General features: G+C 41.9%; 2 protein-coding genes across 10 annotated transcripts in view; both read left to right on the top strand.

The window, feature by feature from the left end:
- The first annotated feature begins 2,903 nt into the window (after positions 1 to 2,903).
- On the top strand, positions 2,904 to 7,316 carry LOC121709080 (transcription factor SOX-30-like). Of its 3 annotated transcripts, none has more exons than XM_042092153.1 (6): positions 2,904 to 3,128; positions 5,050 to 5,289; positions 5,382 to 5,588; positions 5,897 to 6,001; positions 6,111 to 6,369; positions 6,573 to 7,316. In XM_042092153.1, exons 1-6 carry the CDS (start codon positions 3,008 to 3,010, stop codon positions 6,907 to 6,909), a joined length of 1,269 nt encoding a protein of 422 aa, XP_041948087.1. In that variant the 5' UTR covers positions 2,904 to 3,007; the 3' UTR covers positions 6,910 to 7,316. The 3 variants fall into 3 exon arrangements, with proteins under 3 accessions (XP_041948087.1, XP_041948086.1, XP_041948085.1); XM_042092152.1 differs by having other exon boundaries at positions 2,904 to 3,749; positions 5,924 to 6,001; XM_042092151.1 differs by having other exon boundaries at positions 2,904 to 3,749.
- Positions 7,317 to 7,381: 65 nt separating this feature from the next.
- Positions 7,382 to 23,229, top strand: part of LOC121709078 (transcription elongation regulator 1-like) — a 19,448-nt gene continuing 3,600 nt past the window's right edge. For 2 of the 7 annotated variants that reach the window (XM_042092147.1, XM_042092144.1), the window contains exons 1-16: positions 7,548 to 7,705; positions 8,660 to 8,888; positions 9,175 to 9,327; positions 9,869 to 10,223; positions 11,021 to 11,275; positions 11,769 to 11,876; positions 12,615 to 12,839; positions 14,024 to 14,130; positions 14,846 to 14,934; positions 15,070 to 15,233; positions 16,190 to 16,271; positions 18,543 to 18,678; positions 20,542 to 20,631; positions 21,049 to 21,167; positions 21,633 to 21,783; positions 22,906 to 23,070. In XM_042092147.1, coding sequence (XP_041948081.1) covers positions 7,659 to 7,705; positions 8,660 to 8,888; positions 9,175 to 9,327; positions 9,869 to 10,223; positions 11,021 to 11,275; positions 11,769 to 11,876; positions 12,615 to 12,839; positions 14,024 to 14,130; positions 14,846 to 14,934; positions 15,070 to 15,233; positions 16,190 to 16,271; positions 18,543 to 18,678; positions 20,542 to 20,631; positions 21,049 to 21,167; positions 21,633 to 21,783; positions 22,906 to 23,070 — 2,475 coding nt within the window. In that variant the 5' untranslated portion in view covers positions 7,548 to 7,658. Of the gene's footprint in view, positions 7,417 to 7,547; positions 7,706 to 8,659; positions 8,889 to 9,174; positions 9,328 to 9,868; positions 10,224 to 11,020; positions 11,276 to 11,768; positions 11,877 to 12,614; positions 12,840 to 14,023; positions 14,131 to 14,845; positions 14,935 to 15,069; positions 15,234 to 16,189; positions 16,272 to 18,542; positions 18,679 to 20,541; positions 20,632 to 21,048; positions 21,168 to 21,632; positions 21,784 to 22,905; positions 23,071 to 23,229 lie in introns of those variants that run through there. The other 5 variants (XM_042092150.1, XM_042092149.1, XM_042092146.1 and 2 more) reach the window with 4 other exon arrangements.

Raw genomic sequence — 23,229 nt, 5'->3', positions numbered from 1 at the left:
GCGGAGTAAAAGTACAGATAATTGCTGTAAAATGTAACGAAGTAAAAGTCGAAAGTATGCACTATAAATTTTACAAATACGTGGAAAATGTACTTAAGTACAGTAACGAAGTATTTGTACTTCATTACATTCCACCACTGGTTATGTGTACATTTAGTGACTGTACACTCATTGGCCTGTAGATGGCGGTGCACACATATACACATGCACACACACACAGGCACCCACATACTATCGGTATTAGAACAGCCGATACATAATTACAAATTCAGTAGGATTAAAAGAAAGCCAAAATAAATATTCATCATCATCATGGCTGCATTTCCAGTATTGGCGATAAGTAGGCCTAGTCGTTTGTCCACTAGATGGCGCATCGTTGCAGTGAGACGTAATTTTGTTGGAAGTTAAAAGTGGGTTGGAAAAACAATGGACGCTTCTTACAAGGACTGTAGTTTACCGCAGAGGTTAGGATAGGATGATGTTCACATGAAATGTAATTCCCATTTCTCCTTGAAGCCGAAATAAATCTGAGGATGTTTATCGGACATGCTTGGTTTTTACTGTATGTTAATCTTATAATATCAATAAGGACCCAGGTAATGTTACCATTAGCGTTGGTTGAGTGATGGAGGCCAATTTGATTGATTGCATTTGTAGAAAACTATAAATGCGGTTATACCAAGCAAATTGATAGCAGCACTGTAATTGTATCTTTCGACTGTCATTTGTTGTACGTGCTACAAAAATCAATGATACAAAAATCATTCTGTGCAATGGAAGATTTACCAACGTTACACCGCTCTGATAGTTTTGCCTATACATGCATGAGACTGAGATGCCTGTTTATTTTGTTTTAAGTGCGTGCAGGGTGTGAGAGGGGAATCGATGTGCTTTAATTCCATCTTGGTAGTTGTAGTCTGTGAAATTAAAAAGCACGTGTGTGTGAAGTCCAAACAATGACACCTTCATTTCATTATGGCTGCTTTAGCAACACACCTTTAGCTACTGTGTAGTGGGTCCCATTTAGAAGTGGCTACTTCATTCGCGCTTTCTTTGACTCATGGAGCTGCGTGAATTTTATTAGGCCTACAACTTTTCGCTACGATATGGCAGTTTAAGTCCGCTTGATACTGTAAGGCGTAGGCCTAAGCCATTGGTTTCCAAAGGAGATTTTATTTGTGTCGCCAGCATATATTGACAATTTATGTTGTAAATAGGCCTACCTTATAAGCCTACCTGTAGCTTAGGGAAGCTAACAGCTTTCTATTAGGATCTAGTTTGTTAGTTACAGTTTTGTTATAACTCCCTGATGCATTTTTGCATTTAGAATAGCCAGAGCGTGGATATCTCAATCGGAAAATTAAACAATATCGGGTGCCTATGGACTAGGCTGGGTGAACCCAGCCTGATCTGCCCGCTATTTATTTTTTGATTTCTTAAAAGATTGAGCTTGGTCTGGTGAAAGCCAGACTAGCCATGGACCTCAGTTACACAATGCAAGGGAACATGAATCAGCCTATATTTGCACGAACAATAACGGACAACAGCTCTTCAACTTTGGCCCGTTAAAATGTGTATGAACAGTCTAGCAGTCTAGCTGGGCAATTTTGTTTTTACAACTGTCCTTACAAAACTTGGGAGTATGAAGTGAAAATCACACATTTTCTATTGTTAATAGTCTAGGATGGGTGGATGGATTAACTTTAGGAAGTCTGAATTAGCCTACTTTAATGACTGCCTAAAAAGTCGACTTGTTTATCCAAGTTAAAAAGAGACCTTTAGTAAATTGAGTTAATAATGGCATTGCTAGTCACAGTGTTGTTCCTTCTAAATTGTATTGATCATTTTTCTCTGTGTGAGAATGTACTAGCCTGGCGAGCCAGACCCACATTAAAATGTAGGGTCTGGGCACTCACCGTTCGCAGTGCTCAGTCGGAGGGGCGGGATAATCAGTTGTCTTTCAAATTCCCTCTGCATGCAATAGGACAGCGGCAGCGCTATGAGTCCCATGCGTTTCCCACCAGCTAGTTGGCTAGTTCAAACGTTTGCCAACATAATAAAAGCTTAACTCATGTCACACTGTTCACCAGCAGCAACATCCATCTTATTTGTTTTCAAGTAGCAGGGAATTCAAGCCAAACCATTGCAACTCTGCCATCAATCATTATGTTAAGCCCACCTAACGACTCTATACACGATTTCAATGGCCTGATTAAGTTTCGATTTCTGGAGCTCACAAGCCAAAGGAGAGTTGCTAGACTAGCCCTGGCAGCACGCTAGGGGCGCGTCTAGATTTCTAGGCTAAGAATGTACCATAACATGAAGGTAAATTAGTTCAGTTGACAAACCAGGCTAGACAAAACAACACCTCCAAAGTCCTGTATGTAACCTAAACACAAATGCGCGGCTCCCTTTTAAAACACGCATGTTTATGTGGTAGGCTGATTGTGCAATGTTCAAAGGGGCTATGTTGACAGGTGAGTGTGTGAATTTGCTTTTTTTTTCCCTGGCGATCTCGGTGGAGGTGGTGGACCTTATAAACAGTCAATGTTAGTTAGTGAACATGTCAAAACAAGCACACACACACACAAATCCATTGCATTTTGGAAAATATATTAAATAAAGTGCTATGCACAGCCTATAGGATAAACAAATTGTATTAATGGCAGCAGCTATATGTAGACTTAATATTTAATTTCTCATAAATAATAAATGTATCCTAGCTTGTATTGTTGACCCATAGACTATGTGTTGACCAATCAGTCCCATTCTTCAGTCCATCATCACAATAATGCTACTTTGTTATGACATTTTGTGATACATTCTATAAATTATTCTATCTTTTGTTTCGGGTTAAATGATGTTTGGTCTTCATGGTAACCAAGAGCATGTGCAACATTTTGAATGAGCAAGATTCTACGACAGTTTATTGTTGAAACGGCCGGTCAAGTTTTTTTACTGAGATCACAAACGGTTTGAAAGGAGATTGAGAATCATCGCCGCAACAATGGACAGACATCCTAAAAGAAGGGCGCAGATGTCATTGAGGAAAAACGAACAAGGAAAAAATGAGGAAAGTGAACCAAAGCCAAGCAAGAGAGTTGGTGGCGAAGGTGTGAGGAAACCAGGTAGGCCACCAAAAGTGTCTAACATTGATCAGTCGGAAGACAAGACCAGCGAAGAGAAACAGCTGGTCAAAAACGTCAACGTTATCGTTAACGTTAAATGCAGTGGGGACTCTAAAAAACGCAATGTTCCAGTAATTTTTAAAGCAGGCTCCAGTCATGACAGCATTGTGCCAGTTAACGTTACTACTTCTTCGACTCAAGAAGCTGAAGACTTGGTCAACTCAACTTTACCAGAGGAAAATGAAATTGTTAATGCTAGCCAAAACGTTTTATTTCTAACCCCTGTTTTTACAAACTCACCTGTTGAAGTGCAGTCTGTCCAGGCTAATGAAGAAAGCAATGCTAATGCTAACTACAATGACCCTAATGCACCAAGAATTACAGAGGTGTTCTCCATCCCAACTCAACTTGTCGAGCACGATCAACCACAAATGTCAGGGGATCAGTCAACACAAATTCTTCAAAGTAATGATTTCCAGCAACAATACACTTTTGAAGGGGCAGAGCCGATCACCCTTAGCAGGGTTCCTTTCCCCCCTCCTCCCATGGGTTTGCCAACTGAGTCCTCTGTGAAAATAGATACCAGTGGAGTAAATCTCACACAATCTCCATCAACAGCAGGTAAGTGGGTGGTTAACTGTCTTCAGCTATCGGTGTCAATAGACGTTACGCATTGTATAACGTTTGTATTTTATCGACTTCTCTGAGCATGAAGCACTAGCCTTAATTGCAAAATTATGTCGGTTTATCCTTTGTTTACAAGATCAGACCTAATCGGACACAAGTTTCCACACAACTTTTTGTACAGGCCATGATTATCTCCAAGTGGGACTATTGTAATTCACTATAGCTGGCCTACCTGCTTATTTAGTAAGATCGTTACAACTGATTGTCAGAATGCTGCGTGCTCTTCCATCAGCCAAAGAGAACACGTGTAACTCCTCTCACTATTTACTCTCCACTGGATTACATCTCTCACTTTGGCCTATAGGACACTGACTGGATATGCTCCTTGCTAGCTTAATTCAAAGATCAAGATGTACACTCCCAACCGCCCACTGCGGTCTTCTGATGAGCATCTGTTGTGTCGACCAGCCATAAACGCCAGGTCAAATTCAAGACTCTTTTCCTCAGTGGTTCCATGTTGATGGGATGAGTTGCCCAGTGCTCTCCGTTCCTGTGATAGTTTTGGGTCTTGCAAGAGGGGTCTAAAGGCATATCTGTTTAACATGCACTTAGTTTATTAAGCTTTTCTTATGCGTTATGGTTTGTATATAATAGTTTTTATTTTCATTTGGCTATGGATTGAATTGACATTGTTGTGTATTACTGCTATTTTCCTTGATGCAGTCTTAACTTTTTAAATAGTTTACTGTTAAATGTAACTATTGTATTGTTATTTGTATGTCACTTTGGACAAAAGCGTCTGCCAAATCCCATAACCATTTTTCTCGCCCCTGCTAAATTAAACACACTGAGCAGTGTTTCTGGTAGCTTATACTGTGAGCTCTTGATCAGGCCTCAAAGCTCAAAGTAAGACTAATGTCAGAATGTATCATGTTATGTTAAACTTGAATGAGGTTACTTGTACTTTTATTATCATCAGTTAAATGTGTAGTCCACACCCAATATGGGTGACCCACTTTTTTCTTTTTACACTGCTCTAAATTGTAAACATCTGTTTAGTAGCTTCAAATGTCAAATGTTACAAAGTGTCAAATTATGGCTTGTAATAGAAGGTTAGGTTCTGTTCTGGCTAGGTAGCCTAATGGCTAATTTGTATATCACATTGCACTTTTCTGCTTTTTTGCACTTCTGGTTAGACCAAAAACTGCATTTTGTTGTCTCTGTACTTGTATTCTGCACAATGACATTAAAGTTGAATCTAATCTAATATAATTTCTGAAAATTCCTCTCCAAGATGAACCAGAAATACCATTGTGTAAAGACCGCAATGGCTACATCAAGAGACCAATGAATGCCTTCATGGTGTGGGCCAGAATCCACCGTCAAGCCCTCTCCAGGGCCAATCCCATGGCCAACAATGCAGACATTAGTGTGCAGCTGGGACTTGAGTGGAGTAGGTTGACTGAAGAGCAGAAATTGCCCTATTATAAGGAGGCACACAAACTTAAAGATAAACATCGTCAGGAGTTTCCAGGTAAACCAGGGAGGCTTTCAGTGTTGTTACAAATGTTGAGTGTGACTTTAAATCAGTTGGATATAATTCTAATTGTTCCACCACATAATTAGGTTGGGTCTATCAGCCAAGACCAGGGAAAAGAAAAGGTGGTGCTGCCGGGGACGAGGCTCCTTCAACATCGACACAGCCACCCCCGACCACCACCTCGCCACCTCCAATCCCCCACTGTTCTTCAACCTACACCTTGGCACGACAACCCTCTACACGTGGGAGAAATGCCGCTGGACAGTATGTGTATAGAAATGCAGGGAGACCCCGTAAGTCTAAACATAGCATTTTGTCTTGTAGAAAAGCACCTGACAGTTTATATCAATTTCATGCATTAAACACATTTCAGTAAAACATCTTAGAGCTGCAAAATACTAATGTTTTTTTTAATGTTCACAATACAACAGAGTTACATAGAACAAGTCAAATTCCTGTTGAGTGAAACTAAACTGTCCTAATGACTATAGAAATATGAGGCTATTTATTCCTTGGAATAAAATACACCCTGAATATAAACCACACGTTTATGGGGATATCCCAATCCAAAATCCCAATCCATAGTACTGTTTCCTTGTAGGACTTCCACCTGTCCACATGTTCACAGGTCCAGTCCAGATACCTGGTGGGCAACCCATATTTCTTCAGCCACCTGCTCCTCAACCCACAGTACATCTTGCATGTGGTAAGCTTTCAGAGGACACCCGTCACCTGATCATGTTAATCCATTATGCAGTACTCCATTTTTGCCTCTGGACTGTGCGCTGATCGAGCTCCGCTCTGTGAAATGATAGGGGATGTGGTCCACAGGCCCTACTACATGAAGCCCAGTGTCCAGTCTGAACATGGCCAGCTTATGGAGCCACCGAGAGAGGTGACTCCCGCCAACGTGATACACTTTCCGAAAGGCTTTCAGCTGCAAACATCAAATCTCGGACACCAGCAAGTGTATCCATTGACATCTGGGCAGCACCCTACAAACGCCGTCCCTACTCAACGTTTCTCTTTCCCCTCTCCCATGTATGTGCAGGGGACCCAGTTCTATCCACCTTGGTGAGTGTAGCACTGCAATCCCGACATAAAATCAGCTGAGGATCAAATATCATACTGTACCAATATTTCATATGGTATTTAACTTAGTCATCATTTCTAAGCTTTCTAATCAAATGTTTAAACTATTATTAATAGGTAGTTAATCATTTGTTAAATAATAATAATGACTAATACTAATTGATATTATTGTATTATTCTGTCAGCACATACCCTAATACCCAAGGTGCCTACGCCTATCCGAACTTCACCCACTCTGTGTCGGACGTCAGAAGCTTCTATGAGGAGCAGTGCCAGAAGCACGAGGCCATGTTGGCCACTCTGTCCCGCGAGTTCATGCTGCGTGAGGCGGGGGAGGGAAGTAGTCAGAGCTACGCCACGACGGTCCCCTCCACCAGCTCCATGGTGATGGTCTCGGCCCCATCCATGACCGTGCCCACATCGTCAGAGGTGGTCTACAGCCAGGCTGCTCAAGACGATCCCTCTCGCCTGCAGACCGTCAGCGAGGATGGGGAGGAAATCAGAGTCATGAGGATCCTGTAGGGCGTTCTCCTCATCAAACTCACTCCTGTTGTGCTCATCATTCTTTTAACATGCAGTCCTAAAATTGAATGTTTCTGTTCAGTTCATAATCCATTAATTGCATGCCAGCCTGTTTTGTTGGTGTGTGTGTGTGTGTTGCTGTTGGTTTGTTATGGAAATATTTGCATTCAATTTGCAATTATTTATAACTATAATAATTAAAATAATTTATGACTGCACTGCCAATACTCTCAGCATAACTGAACAGTTAATTGGATTTATGGCTGTGTATAAAAGTAAATGTCCTAGTATGGTTACATAGTAACTTAGTAAGCAGAATGAATTTCTCCTAGTTGTCATTGAACTCTTATCTTTGTGTATTGTGAATTTTTATTTAAGCTGGTAATAAAATATATTTGTTAAACATATGTGTGTTACATTATCATGTCTAGAATTGCTGCTTCTGGTCTTGGCAGTTTCATCAGAAAAACAATGATGTCAAGGATCCATGAAGAGGATAAAATACATGTAGGTATGACAGGGGTTACAAATAACCTTTCGAAACCTATTTTCCCACTAAACAGCTAAAAGTAACGTTAAGGTTTCGTGATTCAAGTATGCAACATCCATTCATTGACGACTTGTGAATCAGCGCTCTACAGCGCACGCGCGGTAGTCCTAGCTGTCGTCATCAAACTGAGTAAAATCGTAAACGAGAAAGCTAACAAGAATATCTGTTTTATTTTAATTCACGATATTATCTGTCCATTATGGCGGATAATGTGGAAGGAGAAGGTGTGGGATTCAATGAGAACAGGTAGGTAGGATCTACCTACGAAGGTAATTTCAGGGGGAAAACGACTGCGAATAAAGTAACGTTACGGTTGCAGCAGTTATCCTCTTGGGAGGAAGGGGCTAGTAGCTACTGAAGGTAACGTTAGCTACTTTAATAGCAAGGAAGAGTTTGCCATGCAAGCTACCCTAACCCAAACAAACCAGAGTTTTTGCAGAGCTAGCAGACGTGTCAGTCAGTCTGCAACATACTGTGAATCACAAGTGCAATGAATTATTTAACCTTACATCTTACAACTCACTGTACCGCTAGCTAAGGGTGCGCTAGGTTAATCAGCTACAGTGTTTTGATTGTTGGCGGTAGCTGCTAGTCGTCTTGCTTGCTTGCTGGCTAGCAAACATGTTCGCAGTCCGAAGCTAACTACGCTAGCGACATGCATTGCACTGAAGTTATTTTATCGTGCAAACGGTGATCAGCGAACTGGTCAGTACTAGATATTAGACATTCCAACATGGTTTCTCCTTACTAGCTTGTACGTCAAAGTTATGTGGTGGCTCTAATATGAGCTAACGTTTAAAAGTGGATGTTTGACCATATCGAGCTAGCCAGCTAGCTATTCACATAGCAAACAAGGATGGCGGATCATGCTGGGTATCTCTGGGTGTCTTCATTGAACAACTGCCAATTATTTGCACTGGACAAGGAAGTTAGTGTAGTCAAGAAGTGGGACGCAATTTCTCCTAGCAGGTTTATGAAGTAAGATCAACACGAGCTTGGTAACTTAAACTGTTGAATAAACATGGTCAGTTGATTTTACCTCAGTAAGACACATAATAAGTGTTGTCTAGAACGAGCACTCGTTGTATGTGGAAGGGAGAGCACCTCTCTGTGTGCCTTGCTTGCATGTTCCAGTGAAGTTGCACAATTTCTCGTTGGTTATTCATTTTTCTCCCTTTTTGCTCATGTTCTGTTATTCAGGATGGCGCAGCCGCAGTCTCTGCGATTCCGCACCCCTGCTCCTCCCCCCACGCCAGTAATGCGCAATCCTCCACCCCTGTTGAGACCTCCACCTCCACCTTTCGGTGTTATAAGAGGGCCTCCTCCTCCACCGAGGCCTCCATTCGGACGCCCACCTTTTGATCCAAGCATGCCACCCATGCCACCACCTGGAGGGTTGCCCCCACCAATGGGACCCCCTCATTTGCAGGTAACTATTACTGAGAAGTCGTCTGTGGACCCCTGGCATTCAAGTTGCAGGGTATGTTTGTGTATTGATATATGGAACATGTGTTGTTTGGTTTCTGTTATATTATTTTCTGGTGTATCTTACCATATGGTATTAGATAGCTGTTGGTCTGCAATGTATATGATATACACATTTGTGCTTGGTGGAACTTTGTTTTGATAGCAAACACCTGTGTGTTAGGAAAACAAACAACTTGTGAAACTCTTACCAGGCTGTAATAATTTTACTCTTTGTTTTTGTTTATCAGAGGCCTCCTTTCATGCCTCCGCCTTTGAGCAACATGCCTCCACCTCCAGGAATGATATTTCCCCCAGGAATGCCCCCAGTCCCTTCAGCTGGGGCACCTAAGCTACCCCCATCAGAGGAGATCTGGGTGAAGAATACCACTCAAGAGGGAAAGGTATAGAGCATGGGCTTTTCAACCAGTGGTTCGCGGCCCACTTGTGGTCCGTGAGGACTTTGCTAGTGGTCTGTGACCATGGATTCAGTCATGTAGTGGCAATGTGGGAATCAGTATTTTTATTCAGTGGTGGTCGTGTGGTTGTGCAATTAGCCAGAATGGTGGTCCCTGGTTCACAATCAGTTGAAAACCCCTGGTATAGAGCACTAAACAGGAAATTATGTCTGAATAAGGATACCTGGTTGTTAATTACACTGTTATTTGAATAAGAGTGAAAACGATTTATTTCATGACCTCATGTATTCTCCTGCGGAGCCTATATTTCTGTGTCTCAAGTATTTTGCCTTAATGCTGTCAGTGGTTATGTGTTATCCGCAATAGGCTATCCATTCACAATCGGTGTATGGAAATGTACTTAGACGTTCAACCAGCCAACACTGGTCCACTGATGTCTTCCTTTCTCCAGTGATGTGCAATGGAAATGTTGTGTCAATATTCTTTTTAGATAACCCTGCATTTTCAACCTTTATCCCTTTCCCAGGTCTATTACTATAACGTTCGCACGCGGGAGTCAGCCTGGACCAAACCTGAAGGTGTAAAGATCATCCAGCAATCTGAGCTCACTCCTCTGGCGGCCAGTCAGCAAGCAGCAGCTGCAGCGGCAGCAGCAGCGGCGGCAGGGGTCGCTATGGTCACCAGCCCTGGGAGCAGCGTCAGCAACACCACTACCAACGCTAACGGCGGCATGAGCAGCGTCCAGTCAGTGAGCACCACGGCCCCAATCAGCGTCTCCCCATCCCTAAGCTCCACCCAGGCCCCCTCGCCCAGCCGCAACCTCAGCTCCAGCCCCGAGCTGGCCACCAGTCCGGCTCCATCGCTGCCTCCACCTGGGCCAAGTAAGTACTCTATGGAAGTCAGTCCGGCTCCATCGCTGCCTCCACCTGGGCCAAGTAAGTACTCTATGGAAGTCAGCTGAAAAGATGTTGAGGGACAATCTCTGTTATACTGTAAGTTGCTTTGGACAAAATCATCTGCCAAAGACCATAAACATAAACATACTTTTTAACATGTTATGGGTGATGTTTGGTCCACTAGTCCTAGTCTAGTAAGTGATTTAAAGAAGTCAAGGTCCTAATGTGCAGTCATTCATTGGAAAGAAGATAGCATTTTGCTTTCATTTTAACAAGTGACTTCTCTGTGTGCAGCCACCAATTTCAATTTGGATGTCTGTCAACCACTTAGGCAACAGATAGACATGCTCTATTGCAATACTCCATAGCAAACTTTCAAATATATAATTATGAATTTGGATTGGCTAGTCTGCTGTTTGGCTGTGGCTTCGTTATTTGTAGTTGGAGGGTATGACTTTCACAATGTTGTTTCTCACCGTCTGCAGCAGCAGCAGGGTATTTTTTGTAGTTAGAGATTGCCTGTTGTGTTTACACAGGAATGTAAACTAACTAAGTATGTCGTTTAACTGCTGCCTTCCCAACCTATTCCCATCCCAACCTAAGATATGTTTTGCTCCTCACCTCTAAAGAAGATTCCAAATTATGCAGAACTGTTCCTAACATAGATTTAAACAAAAACATGCAGCAAACTTGAGGGTTGTACTTTACTTTACTTTACCTTTCATTGCCTTAAAATCTCCTTTTTCCTGTCTCCCTCTGTGTCCACTCTGTCTTCTGTCCAGGTCCGGCCCACACCGAGATGCCTCCTGTAGCCTCTGTGCCCTCCACCGGGGGAGTGACACCCGTCACCGTGGTGAGTGTCTCCGGGGTACCAGCATCGATGACCCAGGTGCAGACGGTCCCCCTGATGCCCCAGAGTCTCCCGGGGACCCTGCCTCACTCTGTGCCCCAGCCCACCGCCACCGTGCCAGCCTTCCCTCCGGTCATGGTGCCTCCGTTCCGAGTGCCCCTGCCAGGGATGCACATCCCTCTGCCCGGTATTCAAACACTCTCATTATTATTGTCATTGTTATAATTCACTGGTTAGCACTGGAGTGGCTGTCTGTGTGGTTTATTCAATTCCAGGGCTCGACACTTAATGGTGGTTGCCAGGCTTAGCAACGAGACACAAGAGTATGGCTGCTGTGACATGATTTTGACAACTTGAGCTACTGGGATAATAGAAGGCAGGCTGCCTTAGTAGGTGTTGAAAGAGTTGTGTCTACTCTGCTGTAGAAATAGCAATTTCAGGCAATATCAGGCTGAGAAGTAATAGGCAAATTGAAAAGCATGATAGTTTACAAACCTCAACTTTATGTAGACTTCTGTAAGGTATGCCAAACTAGGAGCACCCACCTGCATTTGGTTCCACTTAGCCTGATTTGGTTTTCAGTGTATATATTGTGCTGTAAGTGTTACGTGTGTGTTACATGAGGCTATAATGGTAGCAACCACAGATTAGCAACACAACATTGCTTGCGGTCTCAACAGCGGGAGGGGGACCCATACTGTCTGTGGGGAGACCGCCGGTGGGTGAGAATTCGCCACAAGCCTTCACCCACTCACACTTGACGAAGGGCCTGCTTGTCTTCCGTCCAGGTTCGGCTGCTTTGCCATCTGTGCTGTCTTTGTGTGAATTGATGTTTTAATTTGGGTCAGTTATGGTTTGAATTTAGTTCATATTCCACAATGTTTATTTAATTTTTTTTTTTTCACCATCACAACCAAAGTTGCCTGCAGCTGGTTTATCAGTACACATACAACTACTTGTGTGTGGAACCATTACAATGGTTCATTCAGTGACCACAGGCAGCTTTTTCAGCAAGTAATAGAATGTTGATTTTGTGTTGGGGGTTTCCTTGGTTGCTGGTTGTCTATGTTGTACTTGGGGAAATTTTAGCCATAATATTTGCCAAGAGAGATAGCCAGAGAGTACAGTGTGGTTATCAGTCACCCAACTGTGGATGCCAAGAGGAAATCTGGCAACCATTTAATGTCGAGCCCTGACCACATCAACTCTGCCAGAGTAGCCACTAGAGGGCAGTCCTGACAGCATAGATGGTAACAAATAAGCTCTTGTTGCTGAAAATGAAGGGAGGGACTGGAGTGTTTCTATTGGCTGTGGTGGCTTAGTCTGGTCCTAAGATTAATGAATTCTGATGTGTCAAAGCAAACGCATGCATTCCAGAGTTTCAGAGTCCTATTCCTTTTTGACATCATGGCTATGAGCTTTTAGGGTGTTTAGTGTTTAGGGTCATGATGAGCAAATGTCCCTGTTCTGTTGTGGCATGGCATTGGTCTGCATCTTATGTTCTCGCCCCTGTTATTTCTATTCAGTCCATTCTCACTCATCTTACCCAGGTATGCTGCCAGGCATGGGCCCACCTTTGGTACCCATGGTCCACCCCCAGCTGACCATAGCAGCTACACCTGCGACACTGGCGGGTACCCTACCCCTACCAGAGTGGTCTGAGTACAAGACAGTGGATGGGAAGACGTACTACTACAACAACCGCACACTGGAGTCAACCTGGGAGAAGCCTTTGGAGCTGAGGGAAAAAGGTGAGCTGTGGGTCAAGGCCCAGTGAGCTACCACTTATCGAGCGTTCCATTTGTACGTGGTGACGACTTGTGACAACCCGTCATTTGTGAACTCTAGACACAAAACTCAAAACGGTTATCACTTGTAACACAGGCTGTCTAATGTTCAAAACATTGCATTGTGCATTCACATCTTTAAAGAAATCTTGCACTTGCACCACTTGAATCATTGGTTCAAAAAACAAATTTACTGTGAAATACCATTGAAACATAACTATAGATCACCCACACACAAGCAACCGATAGTTTTACTGTGTCATTGTTCATACAATCATTAAATATTGTAGAACAAAATAGGTGATACAGGTTTCGTTATGGTACTACATGTACAGTAAATACATCTTTGTAAAAGTACTGCAGTAGTAGAGAGAATACTACAGACACAGTGGAATCATTTAACAAAGTTTGTAATATATTGATGCAAAACACTATAGTACAATCACAACTTAGATTTTTTTTTAATCAAAGCAACAATAATTAGCAATCATCAGTAACATGTTGGCAGAAATGGACAAGCAATTACAAGGGCCTGCATCTATACAGTGCAGTACTGTCAATACTGTAAATAGTCTGAAAAGGTGGTACAGTATTTGGGACCATAGAAACAGTGTATGATGAAGCATTGTAAATATTAGGGTACATCCATGGATATTGTAGTCTAACTGGTTCATGCTCCACACTAATTGGTGACGATGAATCTCGTTACAGTATCTTGGAACATTCATGATTTGCAGTAAACATGGACGATTGTTTGTCTGTTTTCATACAACTATGCATTAAGAGTAATGCAACAGTTACTTATCATTTTGAACAGTTGTATCAATTGATAGTTAGATCATTGTAAGGAAATGAATAGACACTCATTTGAAATGTAATGTGTGAATTGCCTTTTGAAATAGTAGTACTTTGATGTTAAGTTGTCATATTGAACAGGTGATTTTTGTTGAATGAACAAATGATCTGAGTTTTATGTGTAGTTTTGAAAAAATGTGCATTTTGTTCATTGGTTGTGAGTTTTGTGTCTAGAGTTGTGAAAAATGACATCAAGGTTCCTTGTAGCTGTAGTAGATCAGCTGACATATTATACTGGTTGCTGTTCACCCTGGTTTTGGCGTGTCTCATTATGTGCATCATACTGTTAACAGAAAAGGAAGCCGAGAAAGCCAAAGAGAGGCAGGCTGCGGAGGACTCTGAGGATGTAGACATGGCTGATCAGGAGGACCTCGTCGAGCCAAAGGTTGAGATAAAAGAGGTAAGGTGGAGGATTGTCAAAGTTTTTGTACTAATAGTATTATTGTTAAGCTATTTGGAACTCTTGAATAAGGTGTAAAGCGCACATATCCTGGACCCCTTGGAAAACATGTTTGTGAATTTGGATTCAGTAGTCAAAAATGGTATCTTGTTCTTTATTTCTCCTGCAGATAGACATTTTTACTACAGATGTAATGGACATTTTGACTGGTGTTATTAAAGGAAAATTCCGGTTTTTAGCACTTTAAGGCCCTTTTCTGGTTTGTTTTGGATGAACTAGAGTGGTGGACACCGAAATTTTGACGATTGGTCCTGTCTCGACTTTTCTGACTCGTTTTGAATCGCCTTTGACTGCTCAGGGTGGCTGCCAACAGGACATGTTTTAGGACATGTTTGAGTAGCCTACTACAGTATGCCTGTTGGCAGCCACCCTGAGCAGGCAAAGGCGATTCAAAACGAGTCAGAAAAGTCGAGACAGGACCAATCGTCAAAATTTCGGTGTCCACCACTCTAGTTCATTCAAAACAAACCAGAAAAGGGACTCAAAGTGCTAAATACCGGAATTTTCCATTAATATATTATTGGAAATAAAAATCCATAGTACCAATCTAAATAATTACACTGCTTTTTCTCAATTACGTCTCCCATTGGTTATGAATTTTTGATCTCCCCTTGTGAAGTATTTCCCATCGTTGTGTGTTGTATGGTTTGCTTAGGAGCCAAAAGACGAGGAAATGACAGAAGCAGAGAAAGCTGCACAAAGAGCCAAGCCTGTCGCTTCAAACCCAATCCCTGGAACCCCCTGGTAAACACAGTTCTGTTTTACCCCTTCCAGACAGACCCTGAAAACCATCGATTGAGTTCCTGTTTTCCTCTGATATCACAAGCAGTTTTAGGAAATGTGACTGACCCAAGCTGTCGTTGCTGTGTTCTTGTACAGGTGTGTGGTTTGGACAGGTGATGACCAGGTGTTCTTCTACAACCCAACCTCTCGCATCTCCCTGTGGGACCGACCGTCTGAGCTGGTTGGCCGAGCCGACGTGGATAAGTACATTCAGGAGCCTCCACACAAGAAGACTTCTGAGGATGGACCCAAACCACCTGGTGAGAACCGCCTTCTTTATTAAAACACAGGGACTATGCCATGCTGTAGAAGACTTGAATGTTCCTCAGTTAAACAAGCACTGGGAACCGCTGAAGCCAAAGCAGCTTTTTCTTCTAGCAGTATTTTAAACACAGGATGAGACTGGAGTACACCTTAGATCAACAACAGTATGTTATATTAAAGCAACACCAAAGAGTTTTTCCAAAATCGCTTCAGTGGTTCCTCAACTCGTAACGGAGTGAATGACACTTGTGCATTCGCTTCGTAACCCTCTATCGGCTATAACCGCACTATGCAACTTTGCCAGATTGGGTAGTGGATCTGTAGTTCGATGGAATGAGACATAAGAAACTACACATTTGACATGCTTTCATAAAATCATGCAACATACTCTGCCTTGTCTATGGACATCGTTATTTCCAAAGCCGGTGCTGGATAAACAAATAGCGTGTGTGCGACAGAGGAAAAGTGCTTTGGTGTTGGAATTCAGGGCTGAATTTTGGATAACAGATGTGAAAAACTCTAGTACCGTATTTTCCGGACTATAAGTCACACCGGAGTATAAGTCGCACCAGTCAAAAAATGTTTCATGAAGAGGAAAAAAAACATATATATAAATATATATATGTTGCACCTGAGTCGCAGGACCGGCCAAACTATGAAAAAAAGTGTGACTATAGTCCGGAAAATACGCTATGTGTTTTTCAAAAAAGAAAACTTTGTCATTTTGTTTGCTTCCATTAAAATTTTTGAAAAGAGCTCTTAAAGCTCTTATAAATGTGTTATGAAATATAAAGCTGTTAAGTGTAAATGTGTGCATAAATGTGTTATGCATAAATGTATGTTGAACTGGTAATGGCCATCTATTGTCCAGTGACTTTTCTTTGCGATCAAGGCTGAACTGGTATTTGTATGATAATAATTTTTTGTAACACTGACCTTTCACATGTTTCAGTCATCACCAAGGAGATAAAGGAGGAGGAGCCGGCCCGAGAGGAGAGTGTTGAGGAGGAGCCAGTCCAGGCCAAAAGGAGGAAGTAAGAACACTCACAATCTTTCTCGCCCCTCTGTCTAGCTAAACACAAGGACAGATACAACTTTGGCACTGTGTGGCCAGACTGCATGTAATGATGGGTTACAGGCTTACGGCTCAAACCCCAATTTACGCATTTCCCTGTAGTCAAAATTTGAAAAAGTTAACTTGTGTTTGAGCCCCAACTTAAGAAGCTACTGTGCTAATTTAGTGTGTAACTGAGCATTCCTTTGGTCTCTTCAAATTGTTCCTCTTAGAGGACGCTGTGGAAACCCAACGCAAAAACACTAACAAGCAAGCTGCCAGGAACGTATGCTAGCAGAGGTGCCAAGTTTCCCCGGAGAGATGCTGAGGTGCCCTGAGAGGTGCTATATAGATGCCACGTGTTGTTGAATTTTTCTATATTTTATATGAAGACGATAAAGCTTAAGCACTTAGCTGACTTCAGCATCTTTTCCGTTACATTCCTGGGACGGGTGATGTGGGACAGATGTTAGGGGGTTTCCAAAGACGATGAGTTGATAAATGATAAATAATCATGAGTCTTATCAGTAAGAAAGTTGTATCTTCATTACCTGGGCGTCGCCGTAGTGACTCACTGAACAGCTGTGTGGCGTGCTGGAGAAGAACCCCACACAGCAGCTATCGTTCCTCATGTACCAGTCCCTGAGGTGGTGGTGCCGTCCCACTCCCAACCAAACTACCTAACTGCCAATAGCTTTGCCTTTAAAACACCAACAACAGCAGCATAGCTGGCATTGATTAGACCTAACTAGCTTGCTAATTAATGCATGTAGAGGATATAATTGGCATGTACACTACTGGTCAAAAAGTTTGGGGTCACTTAGAAATTTCCATTCCACTCCATTTTAGACAGAATACCAGCTGATATCAATTGTTTTTCTAATCAGGGTAGCAGTTTTCAGATTACACTATGTGGCTTTGGAACATTGGATGAATGGTTGCTGATAATGGGCAATGTAGATATTGAATTAAAGATCAGCCATTTCTTTCTACAACAGTCGAGAACCCTTTTGCAATTATGTAAGCGCATAATGTAATCTGAAAACTGCTGATGAAACTGCTGATGAAACTGAAATCTGATTAAAAACACAATGCAACTGATCTCAGCTAGTATTCTGTCTATAATGGAGTAGAATGGAAATGTCTAAGCGACCCCAAACTTTTGACCGGTAGTGTATGCTGTGAAGCTGCATGGTTCATAGTGCTATATATATACTTACTTTAAAAATCACCTCTAGAAATGCACCTTGTAATATGATGAAGCCTATATTGTCACTTTAATCTCTGGCCACAAGAGCTGGCCCCTAAAAAGTAAAGTTGTATTCTTAGGTTTATGATGGCGAAAAGAACATGTGGATAAAAGCAGAGTGGATTCCTTAAACATACCCTGAGACTCTGCTCTTTTGATTCCTCTTAGTTCACCCATTACAGTTCTACATGTGTGGTGTGTTACACATTCACACATAGGGATTGCTGATGTGATGTTGTGATTTGTGTTGCCAATGTGATCAAAGAGCCAAATCAGTCACTGTTTCCCCGTCAGTGCAAGCCTGCCTCTGCAAGCCTGCCTCTCCCTTCCCCATACAGTGGTCCTGTTGCACTGGGGACTATTTTTCAGGGAGCGCCTCTAGCACTGGGGATGCCGACATTGGGCCTCCGAGGTAATGACCTTGCTTGACCTTCTTTTAGACTGCTATGGGAATGGAATGGAGAGAGAAAGAGTATCATAATTAGCAAATCATTATTAAATTAAATTAAGCGTTTAATGCATTTTTAGATAAACTGGATTAATTGAAACAGAAAGATTGATAAGCTGAAACTTGCCCTTACCACTACAGCTTCCAAAGAAGGCACTCCATATTTATTCCACTGTTCTGTTTGAAGGTAACGCCAGCTAGTCCCTCCACCATTCAACCCCCTAATGCACCCACTAGCCACCAGATTGCACCCTCAGCTCTGCTTTTGGGATCATGGAGCTTCTCTGTCCTCATCCAAATGTCACAGATGAAGCCCTCTGATCCACACACTGGCCCATGGGAACAAATTGAAATAGGAAAAAAAAAAATAAAGGAAACAAAAAAAAACCTTTTCTCAGATGGCAGCTTTCTCTGGTACGGATCTGGCCTCGATGTGGCCCAGATCCGTTTCCAGCGCCAGACGCCGTCTGGGTCTCCTGTCCCCCTCCCCTGACTCTATTCTTTTTCTCTATCTCCCCCTCCTCTTTCCTTTCCCTCCCCCACTCGCACGGCAGGAAGGAGGAAGTGAAAGAGGCTGACCTGGAGAAAGAGGCGGCCCTGGAGGCCGAGCTGAAGGCAGCTCGGGAACGGGCCGTCGTGCCGCTGGATGTGCGCATGACGCAGTTCCGGGACATGCTGCTCGAGAGAGGGGTAAAACACTTCAACCGCAATACTACTGTTACCAGCTCTGTAATGTTAGACACATAAAACTGAATGGAAGCCCAAGCAAGGTACAATCTTCAGTTTGTTTCTTCTTATCCTTTTGTTTTTTATTCTCCCTCCTCACCTTCCTCCTTCTTCATGCTGTTCTCTGATTTTAAAATCTCTTGAGTCTTGAACTACTTTTGTATATCTAAGTTCTTGGAGTTTTAATTCTCGTCTTGAATTGGTGATGAATTGTTATGTGTTTTTGCTAGGACAGAGTTTATTTTCCCTTAAGGAATTCTTTAAATCTATTGTCTTACTAGGAGACCATTGGGGAAATGTGCCACTAAACAAGCTTTACAAACAGTTGCTAGAATAAAATAACTGACTACTTTTCCACTTGCATGCTTCACTCTGGCTGTGTCACATCTCCATAATGGGCATTGGTTTCGCTTGTGTCTCTGAATCTATTTGTGAGAGGAGATGCTAGGCCTTTGCGCTTTGATGTTTTATTAATCTATGAAGCATTTAGAATGTTTGGTGCATGTCTGCATTTTTAAGAATCAGTATGCAGAATGTTATTTCTACTTTATATTTTGCATTCAATGCTGTTCCTTTTCCAGAGGAGACACAAGTGATACTGTGCTCAGGTGGACATGGTTAAAACCTGCAGTGGAAAACCAACAGTAGTTAATGACAAGGGAGGTTTTTGCCGTTGCTGTCGAGGAGGTTTCACGGGCAAGAATCTGTAGCTGGGTTTCCATCCAACCTTTTAATTCAAATGTTCAAGTGGAAACACTTAGAAGATATATTGCAAATTTCCAAGTCAAATCAAGAATGAATTTGCTTGAAAGGGGTGGGTTGACTTCTCATTTACATAGCATGCATATTGCATTTGCAATAGCAACCTAGATTGATAGACATAGGTTTATTTGCATTGATTCGGATGGAAACCAGCTCCTTTTCAGTTAATTTAGTTTCAAATTTTGTCCCAGTTTAATCGTGGAGGGGGAGGGTGAGGCGGTAGATCATGGTAATCTTGAGTTCAGATCAAAGAGTTGTGACAAAGATGGGACACTGTGTAATTAATAGCACAATTAACATTTCAGTTGGCTGATTGAGTATGAACTGTTTTCCAGACTCACAATTTGTACAGTGCGGATCTTTGATTGTTTTAATCCACAGCTCACTAACTATGTGCATAGAACTGTTTTAATATGAGAGAAAAAAATAGTTTTACATGAATCTGTTTTTAGCTTAGTGCCATTAGAATTATTTTTTTCCGCCCTAAGAATCAGTATCGCTCTGTGAATCATTTACCTCAACTCTGACCAAATTCTCTACATCTTTTGTGAAGTTGGAGCTAAACCTTAGATTTATTCAGTGGCTACAAAGGCTTTAATGGTCAACTTGGGGACTCACCACTGATATTGTATTATTATGTTGTTCTTATGTACATTTATGTTTTTTGATTCAGTTCTGTATGTTCTGTATAAGTGTATTAACCAATCATTTGGTTGTATATGTCGATTATGTTGATGAATCTGATCTGTTAATATGTGTAGCATATCTGTAGATTTCATGTTTCAGAGGCATTCCTTTGATTTCCCAAAACTACATTGGACCTCAGTACAGAATGTTCTTATTACCTACTACCATATCTCTGCTAAAACATTTTATGAATAGAGTTAAAAACATTGAATATTAGATTAAATATCTCTTAAATATTAAATATTCTGTAGATAAATTATAAATTACATAAATGAATGCCTTCACCGTGTTTGAAAAGGAATCTTTCTGAGCTATGTGATATTGGTCAAATCTTGTGCTGGGTTTTTTGAAATAACTGTCCCCGTACCCCTACTGTAGGTATCTGCCTTTTCCACCTGGGAGAAAGAGCTGCATAAGATAGTGTTCGACCCTCGTTACCTCCTCCTAAACTCAAAGGAGAGAAAACAGGTACAGATAAAATCCTCCAAAGTGTTTTTTTTTGTTTGTTTTGTTTTTGGTGTAGATGAAGCTAGCTGAAGCACATTAGCTAGGTTAATATTAAATAACACATTTAGCATTTCTGGTGGTTTTGTAATGCTTTGATTATGATGCTGCTGCTGGAGTTGCTGCTGCAGCCACCACATCTTCTCAGAAGAGGCAAATGTGCTGTTTTCTCAGAATCCTTGTGTGCACACCGCAGGGGAGAAGAAAACAGAACAAATGCATAAGGAACTCCCAAGAAGCTTCAATGCTTCTAGAACTGAATACATTTAGATGTGTTGTCCTAGTGCTGTAGTGAATGTACGTAGCAGTATGGGTAGCAAAATTAGCTATACATTTTTCTCCGATTTGATGCTAAAATGATCTCCTCCTGGTCATGCGCAGGTCTTTGACCAGTATGTGAAAACCCGTGCGGAGGAGGAGCGGAAGGAGAAGAAGAACAAGCTGATGCAGTCCAAGGAGGACTTCAGGAAGATGATGGAGGACTCCAGGCTGCATGTCCGGTCAGTGTACCCACATAGATGGTTCAGATTTCACTGATTCTGAATGTCAGAGAAACCAGCTCTTCCTAAACTATCAAGCTGTCTAACATCAAGGCTTTATATGATTGGTTTGTATCAGGTATGGACCCTTTCAAGAGTTCCATTATCAGCATCATAGTTGGCCCCACAAGACTTCCTTTTTAACATTCCATATGTTATCTTAATGCAGAGGAAGTAGATTGGGGCCCAAATAGAACGTTCAAGCATTGTTTTTGTTTACCTTGTTGAAAGGGTCTATAGATTTTTTAATTTGTGCTGGTTGATAGGGACGAAAAAAATAAAAAGAAGCACATGATTGAAACCTCTTGAAACATCTTGGTCAATTTACACATTATAGTTATTATGTTAATGATGTGCTGGCTATAAATATGTATCCACATTTTTATGATTGTTAAAATTAGTCTTGTTTTGTCTTCATTATCAAAGGATGACGTTCAGCGAGTTCGCCGCCAAGCATGCGAGAGACACCCGCTTTAAGGCCATCGAGAAAATGAAGGACCGCGAGACCATCTTCGTAGAGTTTATGACCGCCCTGAGAAAGAAGGAGAAGGAGGACAGCAAGAACAGAGTTGAAAAGGTCAGCACCAATGACCTCCCCCTTCCATCTCAGTCTCCTTCTATTCCCTGATTGCGGAGATTAGTGCAAAATCAACAAATTACTGCATTTTTTCACTGTGAATGCATGTTTTCTTATTTGACACATAAATTGTGCATAATACAACCAGAACAAGGTAGAAGGCAGAAACTAACGACGATGAAACTTAACGACAGTGACTGAACTTCAAATAACGGCAGGATCTGAACAGAATTGTACAAAGTCAGAAACTAGGCTATTCAATATTATCATATCATAGTAGTTTTGATGTCATGTTCAAATTCATTTTGATGTGAAGGACAGCTAGACTCATGTGACATTCCCACCAGCCATCCTGGATCTGCGCTAGGCCAGTGCAGTTCTGTGTTCCGGTAGGAACATACTGCGAAAATGAAAGCACAACATTGCAGACTATCTAGGAAAACCCTTCACATGGTGCACTCAAACATCCTTGATTTTTGCTCCATTTCAACCCGCTCTGGTGAAATTTCATCAACTTAAGATTCTGAAACCATCCTAGCAACATTCTGGACACTCCCCTAGCAAACTCCTGGATACTATCCTTCCAAAATCTTGGATGTTGCTAGGATGGTATCAGAATCATAAGTTGGTAAAATTGCACCATGTGAAGGGATTTTCAAGATCACATTACATATTGCCAAAAGGCTGTATGTTGGCAAGCTTCTAGCAGTGCCAATAAGGCTCTGGCTGGTGTTTTCAAGGTTTTGCATGCCTAGTTTTAGAGCAAAACTCTGTAGTGCTGCTTTAAGGTCACAAAAACTAAAGAAGAAAATTACGTCTTAAATGTCTGCCTGCCACTTTTCTCTGCAATTCATTCATTTCCTGGTATAGCCTTTGTAGTGTTTAGATGGTGTAGAAAGAGAAAGAAATCTCAGAATTCCCCGCAAACCAATTCCCCACAAAATCAGACATTTCGATTGCAAAATATCACACAAAAAAAAATAATAATCGTGAAATCCTGCAAGAACTGTCTGTCTCTTATTTATACATTATTTATATGTAAACCTCATCCCCACCCCATTTTATCATTCTACTGTGTTCTGCTGTGTTTGATTGATGATTATTCCGCTGTGTCCTTCACAGGTCAAGCAGGACTTTTTCGACCTGCTGAGTGACCACCATATTGACGTGCAGCAGCGCTGGGCTAAGGTGAAGGACAAGGTGGAGACAGACCCGCGCTACAAGGCCGTGGAGAGCTCTGCTGCCCGCGAGGACCTCTACAAACAGTATGTGGAGAAGCAAGCAAAGGTGGGAGCGGCCAGCACGTCTGCACACTTTACCTCTACTCAGGGATTGCTTTTCAGTGCGGCGGAGGACAAAGCGCTGCAGCAACTAAGACTTGCAAAAATGCACATATCTGGAGAAATGTTCAGAAAATGTGGTGAATGGGAGCCATATTGTGAATTA

The sequence above is a fragment of the Alosa sapidissima genome, chromosome 5 (genome assembly GCF_018492685.1).
Source record: "Alosa sapidissima isolate fAloSap1 chromosome 5, fAloSap1.pri, whole genome shotgun sequence".
NCBI classification, from domain to species: Eukaryota; Metazoa; Chordata; class Actinopteri; order Clupeiformes; family Clupeidae; genus Alosa; species Alosa sapidissima.
This window is presented reverse-complemented; position numbering and strand designations above follow the sequence as displayed.